Below are 19,750 nucleotides of genomic sequence, written 5' to 3' on the forward strand. Positions count from 1 at the left end.
TTTCAGCGTCCTTAATTAATCCGGTTATTAGACGATTAATGAAGCTTGTTTGGTGAGAAATTCTTAGCAAGAATGGACAAGGGGGTATGTATGCATAAGGTGTGGGACCGGGGAAGATGCTGTCTTTACCCAGAAATAGAGAGAGTCCCAGGGTTTCCCCTCAGCACTCTCTCCTTCTCAGTCTCGCCCCTGTCCTCCCCAATTTGTTGCACACACCCCAGCCCCACCTCATCTTTCCCCATCCCACCATTCCCAGTTTCCTCTTACAGCCCATCACCTCCTCCATGAAGCCTCTGTGGATGGGAAGGCAGCCCTTAGTGTTCTCCAGAGTCTCTTGAGGGGGGACTAGAGTCCCAAGCAAGATCAGAGGTCTAAGGTCAGCCCCAGACCTCCCACTGCCTTTAGGGTCAATTCCAGGTCCCCCAACTCCCACTGCTCTCCCCAGACTGTAGCCAGGCAGTGCTGCAAAGGCAGCCCTCATCCTCTCCAATCAAAAGGAACCCCCAACAGCCCGTGGGCTAAAGGGATGTGAGAGGTTCCCTCTGTGGGTGTAAAACCACCAGGCCCAGCTTGAGGGATCACTAAGGTAATATACATTTTTAATTTTAATAGTAATGGTCTGAACCACCACCTGCTCATGCTAGCAGTAATCCAGCATTTCTCCTAGGGTCCCCTTCCCTAGGTCATTTCTGGGCACCTCAGAACAGTGTTCAGGTCCCACAGATCCATCCTGGGGTCATGTAATCTGACTTTTTCTGCCCACCTGCTTTTAAGATCTTTTTAGGTTTCTGCAGTTTCACTATGATGTTTGTAGGTCTGGGTTTCTCCTTATTTACTCCGCTCATATCTTCATATTTCCTTCCCAGGATTTATCTTTTTTATCATTTCTGAAAAATTTCTAATCAACACATGGTTAAATATTGCCTCTCCCATTCTCTCAGTGATCTCCTCTGGAATTCCTAAATGACATTTGTTAAACTCCCCTTTCTGTATTCCATATTTTTGTTCCTGTTGTTCATATTTTTCTATCTGTGCTGCATTATAGCTAATGATTTCTTCATATCTGTTTTCCAGTTCACTAATTATCTCTTCAGGTGTATCTAATATGCTGTCTAACCCATCTATTGGGTTTTAAATTTCAATATTATCATTTTCATTTCTGAATCTATTCGTTCATTTTCATAATTTGCTTGGTTATCCTGATAGCATTTTTATTTCTTTAAACATTTTAAATATGATATTTAAAAAAGAAATATTCTGGGCCAGATGCAGTTGGCTCATGCCTATAATACCAGCACTTTGGGAGGCTAAGGTGGGAGGATCACTTGAGGTCACAAGTTTGAGACCACCAACATAATGAGACATAGTGAGACCTTGTCTCTACAAAAAAAGAAAAAAAAAACCAGCCAAGCACAGTGATGTGAGCCTGTCATCCTAGCTGCTCAGGAAGCTGAGGTAAGAGGATCACTTGAACCCAGAAGGTAGAGGCTGCAGTGAGCCAAGATCACATCATCATTGCACTCCAGCCTGGGTGACAGATGGAGACCTTGTCTCTAAAATACACACACACACACACACACACATATATATATATACTCTGGATCTGGTTATTCCAATATTTCAAGTCTTGAAAGTCTACTTCTGCCATTTGTGGTTTTTACTGACTTGCTTGTGATCAGTTGTTTCCCTGTATGCTTTGTAATTCTGTATTGTGAACTTGAGCTTAGCGGGTCTCTATCCATGGGAATCTTGTTCAGCAAAAGTTGAAGGTGTGTCCCTCCCAAGAGAATTTGCTTTTGCTTCTGCCAGCCAGGTGGCTAGGTGCTACCAACACACTTGGAGTTAGTTCCACCACCTGGCATTTCCTGAAACACATAATGCAAACATTTACCTATACCCCTGTGTGGTCAGGCTTGTGATTACAAAATTTAAAGAAGGCTCTTTTTTTTTCCTACAAAGAGCACATGCCAAAATAGACAAATGTTCTTATCATTTCTCTTTGCCACTGAATGGATGTTTTTCTCTATCCTTCCACAAAAAGTGTAGATTTTTGAAAGTCTTAGTTTTTTTGTGGAGCTCTCAATTACAACTCCCGACTGCCCTGGGTCCACAGCCCTTCTTCCTATGGGGCCTTTTACAACCAAGCCTCTAGGCCTGTGGTTCTCCACCTGGACAATTTTGTCCCCCAGGAGACATTTGGCAAAGTCTGGCAACATTTCTGGTCGTCACACTAGATGAGGAAAGTGCTACGGGCGTCTGGTGGGTGAGGCCAGAGGTGCTGCTAGACATCCTACAATGCATGGGACAGCCCCTCACAACAAAGAATAATCAGGCCCAAAGTGCCCATCATGCTGCTGTTGGGAAACCTGGATCTGGCTCTTGGAGAAGCATGATCTGCAAACCACCTGAGGCCTCCCAACAGCTTCAGAGTCCCCTACACTCAGGCTTCCAGCACCCTCTTTATGTTTGACACCCTAAAGGTTTTCCTTGTATTCATTCATTCATTTTACAAACCCAGCCATGTATTGAAAAAGAATGATTGTTTCATTTTATGGAGCACTTCTGGGTGTTCTGTGGATGGCGATTCATCAAGGCATCCACTGTCCCTGGCGCCTGCATCCTCCTCTCTAATGTTTACTGCTCCAGCTTGCCTCCCTCTGCCTGGTAACCGCCTTTTTGATTTCACCCCCTCTCCCTGCACCAGTGTGCAGCTGGAAGCCCAGAGCATGTGCTACTGAAGGTTTGGGAGACAATCAGCAGGGTCCTGAGAGTGTGTGACCTGCCTGCCAGCAGCAGTTGCTCTTGAGGCTCACAAACCCACAAATCCCACCCTCCTTGTGGCCCCTCCTGGATTCCAATAAGCCACGGCCTGATTCCACAACCTCCTGCCTCTCCAGATCTCCAGGTCTCTTCACCTCCCTGGCTCACAGCCTCAGGGTGTCCTCTCCTGCATCCCCCTCCCTACTCGTGGCTCTAGACCCAAGCGATGCCTGCAGCAGGAATACTCATTGCTTCCTGCAGAGTCTGTGTCAGCCTCGTTCACTCTGGGCCACACAAGGTGCTCAGTACTGACTTGTTGAATGAATAAATGGATGAATGAACGAATGAATGAATGAATGAGGACTGGCTCTGGGACTAGGCAAGGCAGTCATAATAACTGTAAAATACATTTCCAGAGTCTGGTTGTTCAACATCAAAGTGACACCATGTTGGGACAGCCACAGTTCAGTCTAAATGTGCATTTAGGGAAAAGCATTTCCCTAATGCTTCAAGGGCACAGCCGGAATAGAGACGCTCCCAATTTACATGACTAAACAGCACACTCGGCGCAGCAAACTGCAGCATCTGCATTCCAATTTGTGGTGGATGACTTTTCAGTTTCCTCTGCAAAGAAATGGGGGTGGGCTCTGGCTTGCTTGTGTGTAACTAAAGGGCCCCACCTGGAGTGAAGAAAAAGCAAACAGAATCTGTTCCAAAGTAGTTCGTTCTGCATCTCCAGAAACACAAACTTTCAGTAACTCCAGTTGGCCTCTCTCTCCATAAAACAAAGCAAGGTCTCTGTCCTTCTAATGGTGCCCAGAATTTCAGGCATTCGCTCCATTCATTCATTCATTCCTTTCATAAATATTTATAAAACATCTTCCATGTGCCAGGCATGGTTTCAGGATTTGGAAGTTCAGTAGAAAACAGCCCAGGCGCGGTGGCTCACACCTGTAATCCCAGCACTTTCAGAGGCTGAAGCAGGCGGATCACCTGAGGTCAGGAGTTCGAGACCAGCCTGGCCAACATGGTGAAGCTCCCTCTCTACTAAAAATACAAAAAAATTAGCCAGGTGTGGTGGCACATGCCTGTAATCCCAGCTACTTGGGAGCTGAGGCAGGAGAATTGCTTGAACCCAGGAGGCGGAGGTTGCAGTGAGCCAAGATGGCGCCTCTGCACTCCAACCTGGGTGATGAAGCCAGACTCCGTCTCAAAAAAGAAAGAAAGAGAGAGAGAGAGAGAGGAGGGAGGGAGGGAGGGAGGGGAAGGGAAGGGAAGGGAAAGAAAGGAAAGAAAGGAAAGAAAGGAAAGAAAGAAAAGAAAAGAAAAGAGAGCAAAGTTCCTACCTGCGCAGTGCTAATGTTCTGCTGGGGGAAGGCGACACAGTAACTACTGTCAGGGAGTGATGAAATCTAGGAGGGAAGATGAAGCCATAGGTGGCTGCAGGGATGCGGGGTGGGTGCTGTCTAAGGTGGGCCAGTCAGGAAACGCCTCTCTGTGAAGGCAACTTAGCTCAGGAGAGCCTGCCAGAATTGGGGGGAAGTGCGTTCCCTGTTGAAGGAACAGCAGCCGAGTGTTTGGAAAGAGTGAGGAGGCCCAAGTGGCTGGAGTGAGAAAGAGAAAAAGGGAAGGAGATGAGGCTGGAGAAATGTCCGGGGACTGGGCCCTGCAGAGTCTCATAGACTGGGTTTAAGGTCTACTTAAAGAGTGATGGGGAAGCCGTGGAGGGTCTTCAGCAGCAGTGTGGAAGGATCCATTGACATTTCACAGGATCCCTCTGGCTGCTGTGTGGGGGTCTGACTGAGGGCCAAGAGCTGAAGCGGGGATCCTCTGGGAGGGCCTCTCAGAACCCAGGCTAAGGATGGCGGTGATGGGACCATGTGGAGGGAAGCTGTTGGATTCTGGAGGTGTCTTAAGGCAAGGCAAGGGCAGCTGCAGACACATGGATGAGGAGGGTGAGGAAGCAGGAGGAGCCAAGGTTGGCCCCAAGGTTTCTGCCCATGAGGGTGGTGGGGCCTTTTACTGAGAGCAGGAGGGGAGGGAGGAGCAGGAAAAGCGGGTGGAGGGTCACCTGGAGGTGCCTGGCAGAGCTGGGGGTAGGCAGTGGGCCACACGGGTCAAGTTCAGGTGCAAGGACAGGGCTGGAGAGGCACACTTCGGAGTTGGAACCACAGGACCTGATGAGATCCCCCAGGTAGCAAGCACAGGAGAAGCAAAGGATTCCGTGGTCTGAGCCCAGAGATGCAAACATTTCACAGGTCACTAAGGGTGCATGTCAGGCCCCATCCTGCTTAAAGCCTCCCAGCGGCCTTCCAGTGGATGCCTAGGTCCCGGCCTCTCCACCTTCACCTCACTCCGCCCTCCACCCCAATACCTCTGTGCTGCTTCACGGGCCTCCTTCAATTTCTTAAACTTGCCAGACCAGCCCTCTTCCCACCCCAGGGCCTAGCACATGCTATCCCCTTTCCCTGAAACACCTTCTCCCATGCTTTCCCTGACTTCTTCCTTTTTCTGTGGGTCTCATCTCAAACGCTGCCTCCTCAGGTGGCCTTCTGTGACTCCCCATTCTAAAGTAATCACACACGCACACGCGCGCACACACACACCATTATTTTCTCTGAAGACACCCTGTTCATGTCTTTTAAAGCACTTATTACAAACTGTCATTATCTGGATATGAGTATGTTGATTTGAGAAATGTCTGTCCCTTCTTCCCCACTTGACCACAAGGAACATCAACTGTTTTTTACCACTGTGACACCGTTGGATGGGTGACTGGGGAACCGAAACAAACGCTGGTTGATGGTATGCTATGTTCTCGATACCGTGCCAAACTTTTCCATACCCAACCGTGGTAGCTGTCGTCACGGCTCACCAACAGCGCCAGTTCTCCTCTTCTAGGCAATAGGATTACATACCCTCACCCCCCTTGAGGTGTGGCTGCAGGACTTGCTTTGACAATGAAATATGAGAGAAAGGACATGTGCCGCTTTCAGGTGGAAGCAACAAGAGCCAGCGTGCAGTTCTCCATATTCTCTTACCCTGCCAGGGAAGCCTCGCATGAAGATTGGAGGAGCCTGCGTCATCTGCAATCCCCGAGTCACTATAATGAGCAGACCCCCCTCCCCGGATAGATAGTATGAGTGAGGAAAAACAATCTTGTGGTTTTAAGCCACTGAGAATTTGTGACTGTCACACAGCATAACCCAGACCACATGACAAACACACTGCACTCATTTAATTCTCCCAGCAACCCTGTGACACGCTGTCTGCACCCACTGCTCAGAACCATTCAACCAACACATATTGAGTCCCTACGAGAGGGAGGCACTGACCCCACAAGGAGAAATAAGATATGGCCCCCAAGAAGCTTATGGTCTGGGATGCAGAAATAGCCAAGAAAGCACAATAAAATGTAGTGTAGTGGAGGTACAGCAGAAGGACCATTCTTGGGAGAGGGAATGCCAAAGTAGAATCTTTTTTCAAAAAATATTATTATTGTTATTTTAGAGACAAGGTCTCACTATATTGTCCAGGCTGGTCTCAGACTGTTGGCCTCAAGCAATCCTCCTGCCTCAACCTCCTGAGTAGCTAGGACTACAGTCTTGAGCCACCAATCTTGACCTAATGGTGCCCATTGTCCAAGCAAGTAGAGGTGGAGGTACCAGAAGGATGGCATCCCTGGCACAGGGATCAGCCTACACAAAGCTCAACACTGGTGGAGAATCAGTGGCATGTAGGTGCATTAATTCAAGTAGATGCTAAGCTGCTCTTACAGACACTCCAAAATAGAATGGCTTAAACCATTAAGAACTTGAGTTCTTCCACACACAACAGCCCAGAGCTTGGTACTTCCAGGCTATAGTGCAGCTCTGCCATCCCTTAAACTTGACTTCAGTCTCTGAGTTCAAGGTGGCTACTCCCACTCCTGCCATCACATCTGCATTCCAGCAGGAGGGGAGAGGAAAGGGTTGAAAGGAGTACATGCCCATTCCTTTTAAAGATATCACCTAGAAGCACAAGTCTTCACTGTCCCCTTCTGGCAGCTCCACCATCCAGTCATCCACGCCAGCATTGCCCCACTCCATCTGTTCAGTTACCCTCTGTATCCAACTGAGTCCCTCGTCCCCAGGCCCTCATCTCTCACCAGGCCCATAGCAATGGCCTCCTAACAGGTCTCCCAGCCTCCAGGCCAGACCCTTCCAACCCACCACCCACAGAGAGGCTGTCCAAATTCACAGTTCCAACTAGGCCCCTCCCTTCTTAGAAGAAAGTCCAGGCCACTGGGTGTAGCCCACAGGCCCCCTCCCCTTGCCTTTGCCCGGCTCTTCAGCCTCATCTGTCACCCCTGGAGTGCTCATCTTGGTCTTCCCAGTATCTCTACTGGGCCTCTCTTCCCAAATATGCTGTTGATCATTTCTGTCCTTTGCTCATCTCTGAAATACCCTTCCCTGTCTCCATTCCACCAGACGGACCTTTAGGGATCAGCTCAGGTGTTAACTCCTTCAGGAAGCTGACTCAGAGACCCTTTTCTGAGCTGCTGGTGTGTGTAGCCACTCTCCTCTTCCCCATATTTTATAATTGTTTCTTCAAGTTAGTTGCTCCATGTCTCCAAGAACTGCAGTATATCCGGGCTCACAGTAGTGCTTGAAACACAATTGACTGGAGAAATGAATGGTGGAGGCAGAGACCAACCAGAGTGTCTTAGGGAGGCAGTGTGGAGTAGAGGCTAAGGGTGAGGACTGGAGCCAGACTGCCTAGGTTCAAATCCCAGCTCCACCTCTAGCTCCTCCTGCTGTGTGCACTTGAGCAAGATATAAACTTTTTAAGCTCCAGTGTCTCCATTTGTGAAATGAGAACAAAAAGAGTACTTCCCTCATACACTTGTTGTAAAGATTAAACAGTTCAATACATGTAAAACTTAAAATAGTGGCTGGCACTGCATTAGCCCTTCTTGTTATTAAACTGGGGGCAGTGAGAAAGCTCAGGCGAAACCGAGCAGGGGAATCGCCTAATGGGATCTGTGTCCCAGAAAGACAGGAGGACACGCCCAGTGCCAACTGAAATGAAGGGACAGGGATGTCTTAGTCAGTCTGGGCTGCTGTGACTGGGTGGCATATAAACAACAGAAATTTACTTCTTGCAATTTTGGAGGCTAGAATGCTGAGATCAGGGTGCCAGTATGGCCAGGCTCTGGTGAGGGCCGACAGCCACTTTTTGTTGTATCCTCAATGGCAGAGAGCAAAGCGAGAGGCAGGCTCTCCCAGGACACTTAGAGGGCACGAATCCCATTCCTGAGGCCTCTGCCCTTGTGACCTCATCTAATCCTAATCACCTCCCAAAGCCCCCACCTCCTAATGGGGGATAATGTTTTAATATATGAATTTGGGGAGGACATAGAGATTCAGTCTGTAACAAGGGACCAGATTTACCTTCTTGTCTGAAACAACTGAAAAAAAAAAACAAAACAACAACAACAAAAAACATGGAACCATGGTTCTCAGGACATTGGACGTTGGACATTAAGCAGTGAATGACAGTGATCCCTAAGAGATGGGAAACAGATGAGGTGAGCCTACCATTGTCCCACTTGGTGCACAGAGGGAGGGGACTCAGGCAGAGCAGACTGAGCTGGAGCTCAGGGAGGCCGAGGGGGCTAGAGATCACAGGCCAGAGTGCAGCAAGGAGAGACTTCACAGAGAGAGAGAGCCCCCAGGTCCTCCTGGAACTGTCAGCTGAATACTGCTCCATGCATCAGGTTCCAGTAAGGAAACTGTCTGAGGCTGATTAGAGGGAATGATCCCTGGAGCTCACACATGATCCACCAGCCAGAGTGGAAAACTTCATAATTCACAGGGCACAGGCTAGAGAACTCACAAAGATTTGCCTTAGAAGTGGGGCACAATTAGCCCTGGACCCCATGCTGCTCTGGTCCTGTGTAACAAAGTTTAAAAGCAAGACCCGAAAGGATCAAACCATTTCCAAGTAACTTAACCACATTCCAGACAAACCTCAAGAATATTTCTTTGTATACAAAAATAATCAGCACCCAATTAAGTAAAATTCATAATGTCTGGCATCCAATAAAAAAATTAGTTGGGGCCAGGCGTGGTGGCTCATGCCTGTAATCCCAGCACTTTGGGGAGGCCAAGGCAGGTGATCACTCGAGGTCAGGAGTTCGAGACCAACCTGGCCAACATGGTGAAACCCCATCTCTACTAAAAATAAAAAAAATTATCTGGACGTAGTAGTGCATGCCTGTAGTCTCAGCTACTTGGGAGGCTAAAGCAGGAGAATGACTTGAACCTTAGAGACACAGATTGCAGTGAGCCGAGACTGCACCACTACACTCCAACCTGGGTGACAGAGCGAGCCTCCATCTCAAAAAAAAAAAAAAAAAAATTGGGTGTACAAACAAGGAGGAAAACGTGGCCCATAATGAGAAAAATCAATCTAGAAATGACACGACAGAATTAGTAGGCAAGGATATTCAAACAGTTATTACAATTGTATTGCACATGTTCAAGAAGCTACAGGAAAAAATGAACTTTTAACTAGAAATATGGAAGACAGAGAAAAGATCTCATTGAGCTTCTAGTGATGAAAACTACAATGCTGATATTTCTAAAAATGCACCAGGTACAATTAACAGCGTGTTGGATACCACAGAAGAAAAGGTTAGTGAACTCGAAGACATAGCAATAGAAACTATACAAAATGAAACACAGAAGGAAAAAAGGCCAGGAAAAAAATGAATAGAGCATTATTCAGTTGTCAGACAACTTCGAGGCCTGACATATGTATAATAGAAGTCTCTGGAGGTGAGCAGATAAAAGCGGTAGACAGAAACATTCTTGAAGAAATAATGGCCAGACATTTTCCAAATAATAATGAAAAGTTTGAACCCACAGATCCAGGAAGTTCACCTAAATCCAAGTAAGAGAAACATGAGGGCCGGCTCACTCCTGTAATCCCCGCACTTTGGGAGGCCAAGGCAGGCAGATCACGAGGTCAAGAGATCGAGACCATCCTGGCCAACATGGTGAAACCCCATCTCTACTAAAGATACGAAAATTAGCCAGGTGTGGTGGTGGGCATCTGTAGTCCCAGCCACTTGGGAGGCTGAGGCAGGAGAATCGCTTGAACCCAGGAAGCGGAGGTTGCAGTGAGCCGAGATCGTGCCATTGCACTCTAGCCTGGCGACAGAGCAAGACCGTCTCAAAAAAAAAAAAAGAAAGAAACACGAAGAAAACTACACCAAAGCACATCATAACCAAACTGTTTAAAACCAGTGAGAAAGAGAAAACTTTAAAAGCAGCCAGAGGAAAGAAACGTGTTATATACAAAAGGAGAGTGATAAGGATGATGGCAGATATTGGGATGCTCCTTGAGAACAATGCCATTCAGAAGACAGGGAGCAACACCTTTAAAGCATTGAAATAAAGGCTGTGCTGGGAGCCGTGGTGGCCCAGGCCTGTTCTCCTGGCACATAAGGAGGCGAGGCCAGGCATTTGAGGCCAGCCTGGGCAACATGGAAAGCTCTCATCTATCTATCTATCTATCTATCTATCTATCTATCTATCTATCTATCAATAGATAGCTAGATAGCTATCTATCTATCTATCTATCAATAGATAGCTATCTATCTATCTAATCTATCATCTATCTATCAATTATCTATCTATCTATCTATCATCTATACATATACAAGGAATAAAGACTGAAAGCTGCAGCAGGAGCTGGGAGACAGCGACAGCTGTCCAGGGAAGAGAGGTGATGAAGGCATGAATCCAGGAGGTGGCCCTGGGCATGGAAGCAGGCAGAGGGAATGTTGGGGATTAGCAACTGATGAGAGGTGGGAAAGGGGGCCTAGAATAAGGCACAGGTTTCTGGCTTGCATGGCTGCTGTCACCAAGATGGGGATCATAGGAGACAGGAAGAAGACTTAAGAGAAGACTATGAGTTCCACCGTAGACAGTTCTGAGCACTCAGTGGAGTTGCTCAAAAGGAGGTTTGGAAGCTGGGAGAGAGACATAAATTTGGCACTCGTTTGATGGTTTAGTAGTTAGGATAGAAAAAGCTATAACTGGGCCGGGCGCGGTGGCTCACGCCTGTAATCCCAGCACTCTGGGAGGCCGAGGCGGGCGGATCACGAGGTCAGGAGATCGAGACCATCCTGGCTAACACGGTGAAACCCCGTCTCTACTAAAAATACAAAAAAAAAAAAAAAAAAATTAGTCGGGTGCGGTGGCAGGCGCCTGTAGTCCCAGCTACTTGGGAGGCTGAGGCAGGAGAATGGCGTGAACCTGGGAGGCAGAAGTTGCAGTGAGCCAAGATCACCCCACCGCACTCCAGCCTGGGTGACAGAGCAAGACTTCATCTCAAAAAAAAAAGAAAAACAAAAAGAAAAAGAAAAAAAGCTATAAGTTAGTAACAAACCCTGAAATCTCAGCATGTTAGCATAAAATAAGTTTATTTCTTGTTTATAGAAAGTTCACCATGGGTTGGCAGAGGCGCTCCTCCATCCGGTGATTCAGGGACACAGGTACCCTCTATCTTACGTGCCACCGTTTCAACATGTGACTTCCCAGGTCAGCACAGCAAGAGAAGAAAGACATGGAGGTGGTACCCAAGCCTCAGTCCAGAAGTGACTGGCATTTTTATACCCATAGGTCATTGACCAGAACAGTCACATGGCCTCAATCCGACTGCAAGGGAAGTGGGGAAATGTAGGAGGAGGACATGGGATATTTGGAAAGCTCTGAGGCCATGAATTTAAATGAGAGAGGCCATAGAACTTTTGAAGTCAAAGAAGAAAAGAGTTCCAGGCCTGGAGCCCCAGAGGGAGCCCTAGCATTTGAGGAGTGGGTGGAAGAAAAGAAGCCCAAAACCACAGAGGAGGGAGGATCCAGGTGGGAGGACCGCAGAGAGCTTGCTGTTCTGAAGGTGGGGCAGCCAAAGGTCAAGGGTACGGCTCACGTCCTCTCCCCATTTCCTGTGGTCATGCAATGATTTTGTAGTCTTGAAATCATTTTCAGTAGATACTATTTTGTTTCACAGATGGGGAAACTGAAGTTTGGAGAGCTAAGAGGCTCAGGTACCCAAGTCAGGGAGACCCGCAAGAGACTAAAGCCAGGGTCTCCAACCTGACTCCTCAGTTGGCCTTATCTGTGCATGGCCCCAGATCCTGCCTATGCCCAGCAGGGCATCCGACCACCTCCATGGGTTGGATGAAGGTAGATCCTTACCTCCAGGCTCCTCTCCCTGCTTCCCCAAGAGCATGTTACAAGCTCCGAAAGAAGTGTGTTTACAGGGCCCTCTGAAAACCATGCACTCCCCTAACTTTCCGGATTGAGGGCGGGCAGGTGATCAGGATGTGAGGTGGGGCTTTACGAGACCTCTCAAGTCTAGACAAGCCCCCTCTCTGGGCCTCAGTTTCCTCTTCTGTTAATGTGTATGACGAGGAATAGTGGATGGTCCTTGGGGCTTCGCCCAACTTACCCCTCATTTTATGCTTTCTTCACCTGCCAGTGAATGAACGGCAGAGTGCAGGGCTGACGGGCCCACCCTCACTGATCCCCTCCACCAACAACCCCCACTGGCTCTCCATCCTCCTCCACTGCTCCAAATGTTAACAAACCTTTCTCCGATCACAGACAACCTGGGCTGGGGCAGCCAAAGGGCGGGCCTGATTTGCATACTTGAGCCCCTCCCCAACCCCCTAGTGTGTGCAGTTGCCACAGCAACTGGCCCAAAAGACTCTTCTTGGCAGTAGCCTCCCCTTTCTGCATTGCTGGAATGCTGGCTGCTTACTCAGGCTCTGAGCACTCAGAGCTCAATCCCTTATTTTAAGGATGAAGAAAATGAAGCCCAAAGAGGGGACGCTACTTGCCCAAGGGCACACAGCAAGTTGGTCGCAGAATCTTACCTAGAATCCAGGTCACCTGATTTCCACTCCAGCGTGCCTGTCATCCTAGGGAGGACATGGGGGTCACTTTCTACCCAATGACAAGCGTGCTACGTCCTCGCTCTCCCCAGGCCTCTGGGGAAGACCTTGGGAAGCTTAAGTGAAGAAACTAACTTCGGGCAGAGACTCAGAGATTGCTGAGTGCTAGGGGTGGGATTACAGCTAAATAGGCTCCTCTAAGTATCCATTCCACCCCCATCTCCCTGATTATTCATTAGCAAACATTTGTTGTATGCCTGCTATGTGCCAGGTACTGTCCTAGGCCCTGAGATTCAGCTGCAATGAAATGTCCTGCCCTGGTGGGGGCTGACAGTCTGGCAGCGGATTAAAACTATCGTGACCGGAATTGGTGGGTTCTTGGTCTCGCTGACTTCAAGAATGAAGCCACAGACCCTCTCGGTGAGTTTCACAGTTCTTAAAGATGATGTGTCCAAAGTTTGTTCCTTGTGAAGTTTGGACGTGTCAGGAGTTTGTTCCTTCTGGTGGCTTCGTGGTCTTGCTGGCTTCAAGAGCGAAGCTGCAGACCTTCATGGTGAGTGTTACAGTTCATAAAGGCAGTGTGGCCCCAAACACTAAGCAACAGCAAGATTTATTGCACACAGTGAAAGAACAAACTCTCCACGCTGTGGAAGAGAACCTGAGCAATTTGGCACTTCCGGCTGGGGCAGCCTGCTTTATTCCCTTATCTGACCCCACCCACATCCTGCTGATTGGCCCATTTTACAGAGAGCTGATTGGTCCATTTTACAGAGAGCCGATTGGTCTCTTTTGACAGGGTGCTGATTGGTGCGTTTACAATTCCTGAGCTAAACACAGAGTGCTGATTGGTACATTTACAATCCTCCAGCTAGATATAAAAGTTCTCCAAGTCCTCACCAGATTAGCTAGACACAGAGCACTAATTGATGCATTTACAAACCTTTAGCTAGACACAGGATGCTGATTGGCGCATTTACAAACCTTGAGCTAGACACAGAGTGCTGATTGGTGTATATACAATCCTCCCGCTAGACAAAAAAGTTCTCCAAGTCCCCGCCTGACTCAGGGGCCCAGCTGGCTTTGCCTAGTGCATCCCGGGCCACCGCGGAGGGCAGAGTTGCCCACCAGTGCCATGCCACCCGCCAGCACTCCTCAGCCCTTGAGCAGTGGATGGGACCGGGCGCCGCGGAGCAGGGGAGGGCGTCTGTCACGGAGGCTCCCGCCGCGTGGGAGCCCACTGCGGGCGCGGGGCGGGGGGGCCGCTTGAGCATGGCGGGCTGCAGGTCCCGAGCCCTGCCCCGCAGGGAGGCGGTTGAGACCCGGCGAGAATTCAAGCGCGACGCGGGCGGGCGGACCTGCAGTGCAAGGGGACCGGCACACCCCCCGAAGCTGCTGGCCCAGGTGCTAAGCCCCTCACTGCCCGGGGCCGGCGGCGCCAGCCGGCCGCTCCCAGTGCGGGACCCGTCAAGCCCGCGAGCGCCGCGTGGAGCCCCGGTTCCCGCCCGCACCTCTTGTTCCACACTTCCCCGCAAGCAGAGGGAGCCAGCTCCAGTTTCTGCCGGCCCAGAGAGGGGGTTCCCACTGTGCAGCGGCTGGCTGAAGGGCTCCTCAAGAGTGGCCACAGCGGATGCCGAGGCCGAGGAGGTGCTGAGAGCGAGCAAGGGCTGCTAGCATGTTGTCACCTCTCACTATAAACAAGCCCTCTGAATACAGGATAAAGTCTGGGGTTGAAGGGGCATTCAGAAAGTGGAGGAGGACCTGCTCTTGAGCTGGGGTAATCTGGGGAGCTCTTTCACAACCGGATCTTTCAAAACTTACCTGTCCCCTGTCCCACACCTTCAGGGCAGCTGGTGTCTTGATGCTGAATTCCAGTATGGTTGCCGGCTGGTTGATGTGTTTTGGGAGAACATGCCTTGGCTCAGAAGCCTGAGGCTTTAACTGCAGAATTCTGGGCACTGATGCTGGAGTTGGGAAGATGTTTGGGGGCAGCGGGCTCCCTCAAACCATGTGGGCAGCTGGCCGGCCTGTTCCAGCTGGCCTACAGGCTTGGAGAGTGATTTCAGATGCTCAAGGAAGGATCACCCACTGCCACTCACCAGCACCAAAATAATGACGGAAATGCATCTCCTGGTACAAAAAGACAGCCCTTCACCTCATAGTCAGAAAGAAAGAAGTGCCCTGAGGGCGGATACCAGTTGCCCTGCAGTCAGCAAACCCTTTCTTGGGGGTGGAGCTCTGTTTAACTACTTATTATGGAAATTTTCCAATATACAGGAAGGAGAGCAGGCTAAAGATTCCCCGCTCAAGAATCATCCACTTTTGGCCACGTTGGCTTCAGCTCTGCTGCTCCCTGCCCTGTGTACTTTGAAGCAAACTGGGGCTGGTTTTATAAGAAAAGGGGGAAGAGGTGCCCTGGAAGTTAAGTAGGTCCCAGGGGGTAGCTGCACCCAGAATGGGGGTGGGGGTCCTGGTTCTGCGGATGGAGTAGGAGGAGGTCTGGCTGAAGGAGCCAAGCCCCATTTCCTGCCCCAACTCCACCTCTCTTTGTCTTCTCCCTTCCCCCTTCCCCCCTCACTCGCAATAAAAACATAATTATGGGGCTTTATAGAAAAAAAAGGCAAATTATGGTGACATGCTTTAATTATCCACCGAGCAATGGCGGGCTGAATTACACAGGCAGGGCCTTGGAGGTTACCTAAAAATAAAGCAAGAAGCCTCATTACATGCTAATTGCTGCTTTTGCCAACTGAAGTGAGATTCTGGTGCCGAGTGCCATTTAGTGCTGGGTTGGGGGTGGGGGGTCTGAGCCCTGTGAGGCTCACAGTGCCAGGGCCAAGCCCTGAGGGGCAGCCAGGACCATACAGGGCAGGCAGGAGGACAGAAGGAGCCCTCGGTGCCAGGGGAGTGCCTCAGTTTCCCCTCCCTGTTCAGTGGGCAGATGGAAACCTGGGATGGGAAGGGGGAGCCGTGGAGCCAGTGAGGGTGTCAGAAAGAGGGCCGCCCAGCCTTCTGCAGGCTCAGCATCTTCTCAGGGGCTCCCCAGGACCCCTTGGAGGCCTGGAGGCTAAGGCAGTGTGGGGGCAGCTGGCATGTGGCCCACTGAGACCTCTGTCCTGCCTGGCTCTATGCCTCTGCCTCCAGGGCCTGAGAAGTAAGGATGGGAGGGGCAGACCACAAGACATTAGAGCTCAGAACAGCCCCTCAGAGCCGGAAGGGACCTGAGACTCTGCTCCTGAGGTGGGTGTCCCCAGGGTCCTAGGAGTTCCACAAAGGTGCCCTGTGCATCCAGCTGGCCTGGAAGCTCCTGGGTGTCTGCTCAGGCTGGCAGCAGCCCAGCCTGGGGCTTGAGCCCCAGGCAAGCTCGAGTGGGCACTGTTGCTCCCTCCTGACTTCACAAACCCCAAAGCTGGCCACTCCTGGCCCACTTGACTGCACGGCCCATTTGCTGGGGAGCTTTTAAAATATGCCCGTGCCCAGCCCTGCCACCAGAAGTTCAGGTCCAGTGTTCTGGAGGGAGCGCAGCGTCCGTATTGTCTAGAAGTTCCCCTGCTGGTTAGAAAGTGTGCTGTGGGGTGGGATGTCTGCTAGCCCAATCCCTTCGTTCAGACATTGAGGAGGCTGAGGCCACGGGGGTGAGCACATACCCCCTGCACACAGCAAAGGTCTCTGGGGGCCGCTGGCTCCCTATCCAGGGTGCCAGGGACCCTGAACCCCCCATCTTGTTGAAATCTAACATTCTGAAGATACTTAGCAGCTTTCTCCGGTCATTAATAATTGAGGATGAGAGCAAAGGTGAGCAGCCAAGCCAACCGTGAAGGGCCAGGCGTCCCTCCTGCCATGGGCATCAGGGTGGGTTCCACCCCGGCCAGCTGTGGGCCCCAGCCCTGGCTGCACTGGCCTGAGACTTCTAGGTGATGGACCCAGGACCCCAGCAGCACCCACCCTCCCAACTGCTGCAGCAGGTCTAGCTGGCAAAAGTCTTGCTAGGGCCTGGTTCCCTCCTGTCCACCTCAGGCCCGCAGAGCCCACCTATGCACCCCAGGCTCAGATGCCCAAAGTCACACCCACCCAAGGCTTCCCTCCTCCACCTACCTCATTCTAACAGTTATTTTACTTTGGGACACAGTCTGCTGTATCTCCCCTATCACACTGGAAGCTCCCTGAGGGCAGGGCTATTTCTTCCCACTGGCAGGGGACTGGTAGTCCCTGAGGGCCCCTCTTGAGAGCCAAGGGGAGCCAAGGGGCAGCATCCCCCTTGGAGAGGTGATTCTCCTGTTAGAACCTAGATGGGGGCCCCACAGATGTAGAGGGACCTAGGCAAGTTCTGGACTGAGCATCAAACCCCTGCAGGCCCTGCCCTGGACCTAGCCTTGGGCCTCAGAGCATCAATCACTTCAGGAGGGGCGTGAGCCACAGAGCAGGCAGGGTGCCCAGGCTGGGGGTGCTGCCAGAGTCACCCTGGGGGAGAGCTGGCTGCACCCCCTTCTGCATTCCCCATTCTTACCCCCCACCCCCACCCCCCACCCCCACTGCTCTGGAAGCTTTTGGCAGATACCCTTGATTTGGCAACCTAGTTCTGCCTGACCAGGCTGGAGCACTGGGTGGAATCTTTCCTGGGCAGAGGTCTTAGGAACCATTCTGCAAGACGATCAGCGAGACACTTCCTTTCCTGTCTCCTTCCCTCGCACAAACATTTATTGAGCATCTACTAGGTGCTGCACACAGAGCCCAGGGAAGAAGAGATTTCTTACGCACAGGTGTGTGAGATGTCCAGGCCAGGAGTAAGAGTGGGCTGATGGAGAAGGAATACCTGGCATGATTCAATGTCCCAGCCTCAGCTCTACACATACCCTCATACTCTGTCCCTGCCTGGCCCCCTGCCCAGGGTTCCTCCAGTCCCTTCCACTGTGCTCCACAGCGCCGTCACCTAGCGTGTAGATGGGAGGGGTTGCAGGACCTAGGAGCAGGGCAGGGGCAGGGGCAGGGCAGGAGGGGGCGGCACAGGCAGCCCAGGCTCCAGCTGCTGCCTATGGCCTCATTGTGTTTCTGGCTCTATAATCTACCCCAGCCAGAGCCCAGCCCCTAAGTGCTCCTGTTTCCCACCTCCCAACCTGCCAGGGAAGCCAGCTGCGGTGAACACTCGCCATGGGCCTGAGACAGGCATCTGCACGAGCCACTGGGGCCCAAACAGACGATCAGACACTCAAACAAGACAGACACGCATGCGCATGGAGGCGCTGGACGTGCACACAGACACGCAGCCAACACAGCCACACGGCCATGCCTGTGCCGTGCACTTGTGGGCCCACGTGGACACACAACACATTGATCTCCAGGACAGACACACATCGTCTTAGCACCCGAGCCTGGAGACAACACAAGCAGGAGGGGACGGCTGTGAGTGCTGGCAGCCCCGGAAGCTAACTTCTCAAGAAGAGGACTTCCTGGCTGGAAGGAGAGAGGCACAGGTTATCGGGGCAGGGGTGGAAGGGCAGTCCCAGGTGTGAGGGGTGTGAGACAGAGGACAGGCAAGGCAGAAATGTTACCCTCTCAGGGCTGCAGGGCAGGGGACAGAGCATACCCCCAATTAGGGGACTACTAGGTGCTGATTCCTGGGATTTCCTGCAATGTCCCTGCCCCTTACCTGGGAATCTGGCCCCTCCACGCCCAAGGCCTCGCCACACCACACTAAATCCCAGCCTAGGGAGCAGCCTCCACAGCCCCCAAGCCCTGGGTCTCCAGAGCCCAGTTCCCGCTTCCCTCTAGGTCCAGGACCTCCAGCTGCAGGCTGAGCCTGTGGTCCCATGGCAGGACCCTCAGTGGATATGGAGCCCGGGTGCAAAACCATGTGTTTATTTTTATTAGAAATGTTCTTGGTATAAAAACAATCATGCGCTACACATTGTTGTCAATAACCATCACCAAACACCCAGGCACTGAACTCCGTGTGGTCGGCAGGAGGGGCAGGCGGGCAGGCGGGCAGGACACACGGCAGACGGGCGGGGCAGGCGGGCAGGCGGCGGGGCAGGCGGGCAGGCTGCGGGCCACAGGGACACACACAGAGGCCACCAGGAGGACGCAGCACTTGGCAACACACTCGAGATTTGTTTTTGTTTTGGCTTTTTTGTGTTTTGATTTTTTTTCCTTTTTTCTCTTTTGCAACACGTAAGGTTTGGTGAATTGAGGAAGGGTGGCAGGGAGAGGGGAGCAACGGCTGGACGAGAATGAAGCAGAGGAGAACAGGAAAGAAAATGGCAGAAAAGTGACACAGGTGGGACCCAAGAAAGCAGGAGGAGCTGAGGACAAAGAGGATGAGGGAGAAAGGCGGAGGCAAGAGCCAGAAAGGAGACACAGAAAAGGCCGAGAGTACAAGCAGCCGGGGACGCCAGAGAGGGAAAAGATGAAACAAAGAAATAAAAGAACAGAAAGACAGGGCTGGAGACAGACAGAGGGGTCGCCAACAGCACAGACAGAGATGAAGGGAGGGAGAGATCTAGCACTGGGGCCCACACGACCTGAGCCCCTGTGATTTGGGGCCGGGAGGGGCAGTTATCCAAGACGCAGGTTCTTGTGGTAGCCTGGCACCGCCCCGGCCCCTCGTCCTGCTGTCGCTCACCCGGTTTGCCCAGGCTGCCAGCAGTGACGGCCGGGGGCTCTGCTGTCCTCAGCACCAAGCCACGTCCGTGGGTGCCCACGGGCAGGCAAGACATCAGCTGGGCCCTTGGGTGTGGCCCTGGCCCGACGCACCATCCACAGGGTCACGGCTCCTCCTCCTGCTGCTCAGCTCCATGGCCTCGCTAGATTGCATGGTTGGTGTAAGTGACGTAAGTCTGTTTGGTGGCCAGCGCTGGAAGGAGAGAGACCGGGGTACCCAGGAGTCAGGGGCTGCTTTTCTCAAACTGTCCTTCCACACGGGCACAGCCCTGCACAAGAACCTACAATAGCTCCCCACCTCTCATGGCATCCAGTCCTGAGCTGAGCAATCAACATTGCCCCAAACTGCACCGGCCCCGCCTGACCCATCCGGTTGCTTCTCCTGCTGTT

The 19,750-nt window shown here is 51.5% G+C and overlaps 1 protein-coding gene across 4 annotated transcripts in view; it reads right to left on the bottom strand.

Annotated features, from left to right (window-relative positions):
- Nucleotides 1-15,328: 15,328 nt before the first annotated feature.
- Nucleotides 15,329-19,750, bottom strand: part of GRM4 (glutamate metabotropic receptor 4) — a 127,522-nt gene continuing 123,100 nt past the window's right edge. For 2 of the 4 annotated variants that reach the window (XM_024248960.3, XM_024248963.3), the window contains one exon: nt 15,329-19,553. In XM_024248960.3, the coding sequence (XP_024104728.1) occupies nt 19,504-19,553 (50 nt within the window). In that variant the 3' untranslated portion in view covers nt 15,329-19,503. The remainder of the gene's footprint in view (nt 19,554-19,750) is intronic. The other 2 variants (XM_054557413.2, XM_054557412.2) reach the window with 1 other exon arrangement.

This window comes from Pongo abelii, chromosome 5, assembly GCF_028885655.2.
Source record: "Pongo abelii isolate AG06213 chromosome 5, NHGRI_mPonAbe1-v2.0_pri, whole genome shotgun sequence".
Lineage (NCBI taxonomy): Eukaryota > Metazoa > Chordata > Mammalia > Primates > Hominidae > Pongo > Pongo abelii.